The 12,392-nt window shown below is 25.7% G+C and overlaps 1 protein-coding gene across 2 annotated transcripts in view; it reads left to right on the top strand.

The window, feature by feature from the left end:
- The window catches only part of LOC100200521 (A disintegrin and metalloproteinase with thrombospondin motifs 9), a 51,016-nt gene that overhangs the window by 12,840 nt on the left and 25,784 nt on the right, over nt 1-12,392 (top strand). For both annotated transcript variants that reach the window (XM_065818204.1, XM_065818205.1), the window contains 6 exons: nt 2,254-2,594; nt 2,852-3,029; nt 3,127-3,338; nt 3,914-3,997; nt 4,088-4,642; nt 11,729-11,833. In XM_065818204.1, the coding sequence (XP_065674276.1) occupies nt 2,254-2,594; nt 2,852-3,029; nt 3,127-3,338; nt 3,914-3,997; nt 4,088-4,642; nt 11,729-11,833 (1,475 nt within the window). The remainder of the gene's footprint in view (nt 1-2,253; nt 2,595-2,851; nt 3,030-3,126; nt 3,339-3,913; nt 3,998-4,087; nt 4,643-11,728; nt 11,834-12,392) is intronic.

The following is a 12,392-nucleotide window of genomic DNA, read 5'->3' as shown; positions in this document are numbered from 1 at the left end:
CAGCAACTTCATTTTCGATTGACAATTAAAGTACCTTTGTGTCGAATATAATTTAACTAACTAAGCATTTTCACATATCTTTGATTAAATTTTCCTATTATTGCAATGCATTTTTAAAACAATTTTTAAATTAATATTATTGAAATATATATATTTTTTTAAATTTTAAAACCAGTAACCAAGAATCAAAACCATCAGTAACCAAATCAAAACCAGTTGATCATAACATTTTGATTTCTAAATTAGAACACTAGGGTATTCGTGGTGTTGTAAGTGACTGGCTTTGATCTTATCTTACAGATCGGAAACAATTTTTAAGTATTGTTATAATTCTACTAATAAATCTGTTGTGTGCAGTGTTCTTCAAGGTTCTGTTCTTGGTCCTCTTTCGTTTTTAATTTATGTTAATAGCATAAACAATTCTATTCGTTTCTTGTCAATTCATCTATTTGCTGATGACACAAACCTATTCCATATTAACAAATCGTATAATTCTGTATGTAAAAACATAAATTCAGATCTAAAATGTATTGTTCACTGGTTAAATGCTAACCTAATATGTCTAAACAACAAAAAAACTAAATCTTTTTTTCATCTTCTAGAAAAAAACACAACCTAAACAACAATTCTAAAATTCAAATCAAAATTAATAATAAGCGGTTATATCTTACTAATTTTATATTAATGATGCAAGAAACTAACTCGAGCTAACGACGTACTTTCTATAACTCGTCATTGTGTCGATAAATTAACTCTATAAAATATTTGCTATGCATTATTTTTATCGCATCTTAGTTACTGTTGTCAAATTTGGGGATAAAATGGCAACAATCACATCAAAAAATTGATGTCCTCTCTACCTCAATTCATAAGAATCATAAACTTCCAACCTTAGAAAACATTAGAAACATCAAAATCTTTCAAAAAACTAAAAATTCCAACCTTTCCAGGGCTTGTAAAATTTGGTAATCTTCTTTTTGTTTTTGACTCTCTTAATAAAAGTTTACCCTCTTCTATAACAGACTTTTTTTACAGAAAGTAGAATAATACATACATACTCTACTAAAAACATAAATGGAAATACATACATACATACTATATACATACATAATGCATACATACATACTAATAATAATACATACATACTTTATAATTCATACATACTCTAATAATAATAATAATACATACATACTCTACTAGAAACATAATGGAAAACTTAATGAACCGTCTATTAAAACTTAGAAGTATGGTAAACATTCTGTTGTCTATCAGTGCATTTGTGAATGGAACAAGAGTCTTGTATGCATAGTGAATGAGTTCAAAAAACTACAACTTCAAACACCTTTATCGTCTTTTCTTAACCTTAAACAAAATCATTTTAAAAAAACTCTGAGAACAATTTTGTTCTAACTTATTGACATGATTTTTACTAAATATTTAAAATATTATCTTATTTTTTAATTATCATAATTAAATGTTGTAGTAATCATAATTATTATGATTACTACAGCTATTATCATTAACTTCTTATTTGTTTATTTTTTGTTATTATCATCAAAGTATTATTTTTAAATGTTTACTTAGTTCTCATGTATGTTCTATGTGTGTATGCTTATTATTAATCATAATATATTTAAAAACTGGTGTTAAACTGGTGTTATTTAAAAACTGGTATTAAAAATCATATTATATTTAAAAACTTTGATCAGTACTCTGTTTGAGTGGCACCCTCCTTATCAATCATTTAGTTATTATTATTAATTACTTATAATTAATTTACTCATTATTATATTATTTTATATTATTATTATTGTTATTATTATTATTATTATATATATATATATATATATATATATATATATATATATATATATATATATATATATATATATATATATATATATATATATGTATGTATATATATATATATTAATCAATTATTTTTACTTACTACAATCAATAGAATTATGATTTTTAATATTATTATTATTATATTTATTATTATTATAATATTATTGTATGATTTAAAAAGGAGAATAAATATCTTGTTGCTGTTTTAGTTACAGTAACCAAATTAAAACCAGTAATCAAAACTAAGTTTTGATTACTGGTAATGGTAGTATGTGGCGCATATTAACATTACCAGTAATCAAAACTGAGTTTTAATCACTGGTAATGGTCGTATGTGATCTTCCTGAATTTTTTTTTTATCTTTTGTCATTTTGTTTATTATAACATCGATTTTGTTTTTAGTTTTAGAAGAACAATATCTGACTCATTCATCAACGCAAAAAGTTTTTCCCAGTAAAATATCCTGTAAATCTCTTGAAAACAAACTTAAATCATCATTCAATTGTTTTTTAAGTTTTAAAACTAAAAAGTACATATTTTATGAAATAGAAACAAAAACCTATGGTAATTTATATATTGCTTTAACAACAAGCAAATCGTTTTATACTAATAACTTTCATGAATTTTATGATTTATATAATGGGTTTCACCGAGTTAATGAGAAAGAAAACCAAAGTTGCATTTTGGAAGGATATATTTTACATGAAAATTCTAAAGTTATACTAAATATATGTGGAGGATTGGTAAGTTAAATATAATCTTAATACTTTGAGTGTGCAAATTTACTTTATTATATAAATAGTATAATAAACACACAAGTTGAAAGTTTGTTTACTTAATGCATTTCAATCTTTTCTACCATTACTACTATGCATAGGCATTGAACATTTGCTTAATATTAGTAGAACGTTTGCTTTGTATTTGGGAGGTACAGGGTTCAAGCACACCACTCCCCAGGAAGTGAAATGCTCTTTGTTTGTATTAAATTTTGTTTATTTAGCAAGGCTTGATTTCAAAATCAGATGTAGATTTATTTATCTCCCCTTCAAAAAATGGTGCTGAAGGAGAACATATTTTATATTTATCTGAAGACTATTTAAGAAATACTAATCAGCAATTAAAGGAAAATAGTAGAAAAGAAGATAACATAAATAAAACATTCAAATGTGGTTTTTCTGGTAATTTATTTAAAATTAATTAAAAGCTAATTTGCAATCAAAATCTTTTTTGTTTACTATGTATAACAATATTACTATTGAAAAATGCTTTTTTTAGAAAGATTGCAGCATCGAAAGGTTTTTCATAGATATAAACTTTATTCAAATGAAGTATTAGGAGCTCTGGCAATCCCAAATAGGCGAGTAAGACGTGCATTTTCTCAAAAGCATTATATAGAGACCATGATTGTAGCTGATCAAACAATGTTTGAGTTTTATGGTGAAAATGAAAAAGAACTTCGCAACTATCTTCTTTCTGTTATGGCCATAGTGAGTTAATTTTTTTTTTTAATTAAAGGAAATTTTAATATATCTTTTATTATATAATAAGAAAATAGTATTTTGCAATATTGTAAATTGTTTTAACCAAACAAGAATGGGACCACTGATATTAAACGTAAAAAAAATAACAAAAAACTTGCGTACTGCTATGATATAGTATTAAGTGTTATGAGTATTAAGTTGTATTAACTGTATCAGATCACTGTAAAGAACACTGTAACTAGAACACTGTAATAGATCTGGTAAATGGTAACTGGTAAATGGTAACTGTAAATGATAACTGATCACTTTAAAGGAACTGTATTAGGTCACTGTAAAATATTATATATTATTGTAGCATTGTAGTAAATTTCTGATTTTATTAGGTTGAATTCTGTTGTATAATTGCTTTAGGATGAATAAGTTTTTAAAATTACAGTAGGTTAAATAAGATTGTATAATTGCAGTAGGTTGAATTATGCTGCATAATTGTAGAATTAATGATGAATTAAAGTAGGTTGTAATAGTTTTTTCACTTTTATCATTATTATTTACTTAAATATATGTTTTTCTTTTCTCTACAGGTTTCAAGTATATTAAAAGATAGCTCTATTGGGAATTTTATACATGTATCACTTGTGCGCCTGGTTATTTTAACTAAAAACCCTGTACGATTAACAGTTATACCTATATTGATTTTTTATTAAATGAAAATTTCATTAAGTGAAAAATTTATATTTATTTTATACTTTTTTTAGCCTGAATTAGATATAACTAGTGAAGCTCAAGAGTCTTTGAGAAAATTTTGTAAATGGCAAAAGCGCTTAAACAAATGGAGTGACAATGATCCTGAATACTTTGATACAGCTGTTTTGATTACTCGAACTAATCTTTGTACAAACACAAAATGTGATACCTTAGGCTTGGCAGAGCTAGGTAGTATGTGTGATTCATTGCGTAGTTGTTCAATTGTTGAAGATAATGGTCTGAGTGCAGCGTTTACAATAGCTCATGAGTTAGGTCATCTTTTGAATTCTCCACATGATGGTATAAATGATTTATGCACTGAAGAACTTGATAAAGTTCATATCATGACTCCATCTTTTAGTCTACGCTCTAAAACCTGGACATGGTCTGCATGTAGCCGTAAATACATTACCTCGTTTTTGGAATCTTCAGAATCTACTTGTTTATTAGATAAGCCTTTTAATACTGACTATAAAGCTCTTATTAAACTCCCCGGTGAAATTTATTCTACTGCCGATCAATGTAAACTTATCTATGGGGAAAACTCAACTGTTTGTCACACAAGAGTAAAAATTATTCAATATTGTTTTTTTTTTTCTATTAGCAACCAATAAAAAATAATTTTTACATTTTTAAAAGTAAAAATTACCTTTTCAAAGTATTATATTACAAGCAATAACATTAACTATTTGGGCTTGGGTTGGGGCAGTTTTTCAGTTTAATACAAAATGATAAAGATGAATTAAATGTAATTAATGAAAATGATGGGTTAATTTATAAAATTTATATTTTTATAATTTAGTTATGTATATTTACATATATACATATACATACACACACAAATATATATATACAGGGTGTGGAAAAAGTTCCCATACAAAAGTATAATTTAAAAAAATTATCTGTATGGTATTTTCTTTCAATATATAGTGTGTTTTTAGTATTCTTTTGTATTCCTTCGTATTCTTTAAGAATTTTTTAGTATTACTTTGTTTGAAATTAAAGTGTAATTTGTTTCTCGTCTTGTACAGGAACTTTTGCTTATGTTTTTGTACGGGAACTTTTTCTGCACCCTGTATACATACATATATATATATATATATATATATATATATATATATATATATATATATATATATATATATATATATATATATATATATATATATATATATATTAGTTAAATTATGAGTATTTACATTATTTAATTGTATATATGTGCATATACATACATATTAATAATGTGTATATATATACATTGGTGCAAAATTTTTCTACACATCTGCACCACAGACTTGGAACAATCTCAGTGAAAAAATGTATGGTTCATTATTGTTAAAAACATTTAAAAAAAGACTTGAAACCAAACTTTTTAAAGCTGCTTACTCAATCTTAGCGAATGCTTGTTTATTTGTGCTTCTGAATCACTCCATCATATCTATGATTGTTGTTGAACTATGGAACATTAATCTTTAACTATTATTAGTATTTTATATATATATATATATATATATATATATATATATATATATATATATATATATATATATATATATACATAGGAAAGAAAGGTAAGTGTGCACACCTAATGAGTTTTTATTCATAAAAAGAGTAATTAAAATGATAGGCAGTTGAAATTTTTATACAATGATCTTTAATATATGACTTTAGACATTATACAAATAATATTGCATTGAAAGAAACGCTTGAAAATATAAATTTTACAAAAAATTAAAATTGCACACTTTTAACCAATCATGAGGGTAAGAGTCTGCATATGAGAGAGTAAGAGTGTGCACTAACAATGATCGCAAATAAATGGCCCAGTTCCTTCATAACTAGTGCATTCTTCATGCCACCAATTTTTGCAAAGTCTGCATTGAATCCATTCTTCATCCATTTGCCTTGGATCTTCACAAGCTGGACAAATTGTTTATTCATTTTCATCATTTTTAATATCTGTAACATTTTTAATGTTTTTGGCTTTTTTAATATTTTTAGCGTTTTTAAAACTAGATTTTACTCTAGAAAATTCTATCCAGTGAGTTTTCATCCAAATTATTTTCATTTAATGAATTTTCATCTAATGCATTTTTATTTAATGTATTTTGATTTAATGCAGTTTCTTTGTTCAGAGTGACTTGTGAAGGTGCAAATTCCATTTTGTCTTTCAATTAGGATCATAGGGTTCTAGGCCAGTAACTTTAAAAGCTTTTTCTGCAAGATTCACTCTTGAAGTGGTACTGTAGGCAGCTCTGAAAATAGTTCCAATTTCGTATAATGTAATTTCTTTACCTGGGTTTTGCACAAGCCATTTTTCTGTTTCAGCTGCATATGCAGTTTTTAATGGTGAAAAAATCCCTTATCTAATGACTGGATAACATGGCTAGCATGAGATGGGAGAGTGAGAAAAGATACATAGTTCACCCTACAAAATAAAACTGCAGGCAGAGAACAATAAGTAGTATGGTTGTTTGAAATCAGTAAGACCTGGTCTTCTGATAGTTTCACAAATTTTACAAAATGTTTTACCCATTCAAGAAACAAATCTGTATTCATATATCCTGTGTCATTAATCAGAGTCAAACTTCCAGGAGAAGCATCCTTGAACTAGAGTGGGTTCATCTTCTTCCTAGGAAAAATCAATGCAGGTGGGACAATATCCCACCTGCATTGATTTTTCCCAGTAGCGCTCATGCAACAAACTGCAGTAACAATTTGTCCTCTCTCTGCACTAGAAATCTTGCAGATGGTTTTTTTACCACGGGAACTTACGATCTTGGGCGTTTTATTTGGAACATTCGAAATACCTGTTTTGTCTATATTGAATTTTCTATGGAAAGAAAACTTTTTTTCAATACAAACATTTTTTAAGTTCTCATAAAATTTTGAGACTTGCAATTTATTAAACAATGCTCTTGCTAAACTGCATTGTTCTGGAGTCCTAACAGAAAGATCATGATGTTTACAAAATGCCTTTAGCCAGTCTTTTCCTACCACTCTTTTTTCTTGATTAAATCTATAGGAGACCCCATTCAGTTCAGCATATTCAAAAGCAATCCTCATAACATGCTTTCAAGTTAGTCCATAAAACCTGTTATCAAGATCCTTACAGAGTTGAGCAAGTTTTTTTTCCATTTCATCACTGAGAGCATTTCTGAAACGTCCTAGAGATACTGGTATCGTACCCTGAAGCAAACAAAAACTGTAAAATGTTATAAATATACCATATTAAATGAATAAAGAATATTCCTAAAGTATGGGAATCATATCTTACCTAATATTTCAAAACACGGGTAGGTAATTAAATTAAACAACACGCGTTCTTGTATTATTCAGATAGTCACACTGACACATGAAAATGACACTTGCTTGCAGTGCCCCTAATAGTCAGAATTACACATGTACACTCTTAACTGACTGCGCACTCTTACCCTCCTTTCCCTTATATATATATATATATATATATATATATATATATATATATATATATATATATATATATATATATATATATATATATTTACAAAATGTACAAAATTTTACAAAATGTTTTACCCATTCAAGAAACAAATCTGTATTCATATATCCTGTGTCATTAATCAGAGTCAAACTTCCAGGAGAAGCATCCTTGAACTAGAGTGGGTTCATCTTCTTCCTAGGAAAAATCAATGCAGGTGGGACAATATCCCACCTGCATTGATTTTTCCCAGTAGCGCTCATGCAACAAACTGCAGTAACAATTTGTCCTCTCTCTGCACTAGAAATCTTGCAGATGGTTTTTTTACCACGGGAACTTACGATCTTGGGCGTTTTATTTGGAACATTCGAAATACCTGTTTTGTCTATATTGAATTTTCTATGGAAAGAAAACTTTTTTTCAATACAAACATTTTTTAAGTTCTCATAAAATTTTGAGACTTGCAATTTATTAAACAATGCTCTTGCTAAACTGCATTGTTCTGGAGTCCTAACAGAAAGATCATGATGTTTACAAAATGCCTTTAGCCAGTCTTTTCCTACCACTCTTTTTTCTTGATTAAATCTATAGGAGACCCCATTCAGTTCAGCATATTCAAAAGCAATCCTCATAACATGCTTTCAAGTTAGTCCATAAAACCTGTTATCAAGATCCTTACAGAGTTGAGCAAGTTTTTTTTCCATTTCATCACTGAGAGCATTTCTGAAACGTCCTAGAGATACTGGTATCGTACCCTGAAGCAAACAAAAACTGTAAAATGTTATAAATATACCATATTAAATGAATAAAGAATATTCCTAAAGTATGGGAATCATATCTTACCTAATATTTCAAAACACGGGTAGGTAATTAAATTAAACAACACGCGTTCTTGTATTATTCAGATAGTCACACTGACACATGAAAATGACACTTGCTTGCAGTGCCCCTAATAGTCAGAATTACACATGTACACTCTTAACTGACTGCGCACTCTTACCCTCCTTTCCCTTATATATATATATATATATATATATATATATATATATATATATATATATATATATATATATATATATATATATATATATATAAATATATATATATATATATATATATATATATTTATATATATATATATACATACATATATTTATATATATATATATATATATACATATATTTATATATATATGTATATATAAATATATGTATATATATATATGTATATATATATATATGTATATATATATATGTATATATATATATATATATGTATATATATATATAAATATATGTATATATATGTATATATGTATATATATGTATATATATATATATATATATGTATATATATATACATATATCTATATATATATACATATATCTATATATATATATATATATATATATATATATATATATATATATATATATATATATATATATATATATATATATATATATATATATATATATATACTGTGGAATTCCCAATTGGTTTAAAATTTCCAAAATTTAATGACCTTTTTTTTTTTAAGTAATAAATTTTTTAACTCAATTTCAATAAAAGTAAACCATTTCAATTAAAATTCTCAATAAAATTGTAGAATAATAACAATAAATATTCCTAATATCACAAAAATACTGTCAAAAATATATTTCTGGCTAACACTAGAAAAAAAGAATTTTGATTGAGAACTATTTTTTTAAATGTGAATAAAAGCCTTGTCATAACCAAGTGAGATCATTTATTCAAAATTTAAAAATAAGTTTATTTTTTAATCAACGTCTGCTATTCTCTAATTTAGATTTTTCAATATTTTCACAAATTAAATTTTTTAATCAATTTAATTTTGTAAGGTTTGAAGTGTTAATTTAGAGTGTTAGTGTATTAGTATTTTGCATAATAAAATGCAAACATCATTAAAATTGGTCTCAAAAATAATGTTTATATCACAAAGTTGCTTTTAACGATTGCACATTGGGCTAGCTATAGACAAAAGTCAAAATTTTGATATGCGCTCAATATGTCTAAAAATCATATACAATGTTATATAAATATATCTAATTAAATTTTTGAAGTTATTTTATTATATTTGCTGTTAAATAATTCCTAATCATCTTTAAGGAACAATTTAGTAATAATTTTAAGCTGTAAAAAGTTAATAGTAGAATATGGATATAAATATGTTGATTGACCCGAAATATGGTTTCTTATTTTATGCATGTATGTATGTTTTATATATTGTTGATGTATTTCAAGTTGTCAATGTTTTCTTTAATTTTTTGTTTTTATTAATAACTACAAAGAATATTTTGTTCTTATTAATAATTATAAATTAAAATCTTCACCTAAAATTAATTACTTTAATATTCAATTGTTATTCAAAAAAGTATGGTTGAAAATCTGATAAAAATTTGTTTGCAAATTCATTTACCTCTGTATAACTAAGGAAAGTATCTGGTTGTCAAACAATATAGGTATCCATAGCAGTTAAATGGATTGTAGTAAATCAAAGAAACTGCATCAAAAATTAAATTAAATAATCATGACAGTCATGTGGGAATTTGAGATTCTCAAATTATTTACTTAAAAGAAATCACAATTGATGATTTAAGTATAAAAAAAATATAACTTGTAAAGTTAAATAGTTCTCCGCTTAATAAGTAAAAGTAAAGAATAAAACAAAGAGGTTGCAGCTCTTTTTCTTCTATTTCCTTGAGCAATGTTCTATTGTTTAAATGTCTTTGCAATCATTAAAATAATTCCAGCACCAAGCACTCAAAAAAAAAAAGCACTTAAGAAATTGAGATTTCACAGGTCTGGAAATTAAAGCTAAAGTTAGGATTCTATAATATATTGCAGTTAAATTATATTAAATTATATAACATATGAAGTCTTGATTGGCATATTACATTTTATATAAATTTTAAAAGATTGCTTGCAGTTCATTGTATCTTTAGTGTTTTCCTTTTAAACAATCTAATTCTTTAATTTGCAGACCATATATTTTACGGAAATACCTATATTGTCTAAACTAATAACCAACTAATGGCAATTTCTTGAAAAGTACCTTAACTACTTTTTACGAGCAAAAGTTTAACACCTTAAGAGTTTTTAGTTTTGAAAGTTATAAGGCAAATTCTTATTCAAATAAACCTTGGTATATAATAGTTATTAAATCATATTATTAAATTACATAATTAATTCTTAATATCTGTTTTTATAATATTTATCTATTGTTTAATTAATTTTTATATGTTTTCCTAAATTTCAATCTTTGTTTGAAATATACCTAATTATCTTTTTAGGCAATAATGCCAAGGCTGATAAAACCCAGCTCTTTTTATAACGCAATGTATCACTAATATATATATATATATATATATATATATATATATATATATATATATATATATATATATATATATATATGTATATATATATATATCTATACATATATATATATATATATATATATATATATATATATATATATATATATACATATATATATATATGTATATATATATATTCATTCTATATACACTATCTAAAAAGGTCTGTAGATATTATATATAGAGTGTTGTCTTTAATGGAATCAGAATTACTGTTGCAATCTGCATACAAAATTCTTGCAGCTTTTATTAAAAGTTCATTATATTTAAGCATAAATGCTTGTTTAGATTTTTTTAGATCATTTTTTACATGTTTGGCATCACACTGAAATAGCCTGCTACTGAGGGTTTCAGTACAAACATTGACTATCTTATAGCCTGCTGTCGCAAAGGAGTGCCACTCCATCGGCTGAGGGTTAGTGATGGGGCAATCTTTTCTTTCTTGATTTAATATAACATGTCTTAATCATGACAGTTATTTGGATTTGGACATGTCTTGGTCATGCAATAAACTGGTTCTTTGATAGGGAAGAAGAAGCTCTTTAGCCAAAACTTAGGAAAACTCTCATATAAATCATCCAACTTAATTTGGGTAAGGGTGAAAGGCATAACATACCAATGGCATTAAAAAAATTGCTTTAAAAAAATTCTTATTTGCTAAAAATTTGTCAGATTAAGAAAAAAAAGTTCTAATCAAGTGAAAATTAACAATCAAGCAGTTAATTGGTCACTACCAGCTATTTTTTAATTATCTTTTTGTTTTTGATTTTTTAAAATAATTTTGATATAGGTAGAATGTGACCGGATATGGTGTATTGATTCAAGCAACTTGAATAAGCCATGCTATACAAACAATATGCCTTGGGCTGATGGTACAAAATGTGGATCTAAAATGGTGAGTAACAAAATGGTAACTTTAGCAATTGTAAGATTGTATTTAAAAATTTTGTTATAATCTTTGACATTACACCTTATACCCAGTTATTTCATAAATTCAACATTATTGCCAATAACATAATACATGGCGTACTGCAAAACATGAACTATTTAAAATCTCATTTTTGCAAATTATTTTCAGTCTCGGAATGAGTTTAAAAAAAAATAATTATAAAATAAGAATTTCTGATTGCTGCATGTTTCTTAGAAGAATGTTTTCTAAAAATAAGAAAAGGCTTTTTGTTTTTAACCCAAGATAAAGTTAAATGTAAATATAAAATATTTATTTTGAAAATCTTTGGTATATGGTGCATAATGGTGCATGAATCTTAATGTAATTCTTGAGATAATTATTCTTTTTCTTCATATCACTTTAAGTCATAAAAATTTTTAGAGTGTATTGTTTTGAAAACTGAAAAGAAATTTCAATTTTCAAAACTGACACTTCACACAACAATTAAAAAAATACTTATTTAACTTTTATTGGCTTAGAGTCACTTGGCTGGAAGAATCATCTG

Source organism: Hydra vulgaris, chromosome 14 (genome assembly GCF_038396675.1).
Source record: "Hydra vulgaris chromosome 14, alternate assembly HydraT2T_AEP".
NCBI lineage: Eukaryota > Metazoa > Cnidaria > Hydrozoa > Anthoathecata > Hydridae > Hydra > Hydra vulgaris.
The sequence above is the reverse complement of the archived record's forward strand: the minus strand, read 5'-3'. Positions and strand labels throughout refer to the sequence as shown.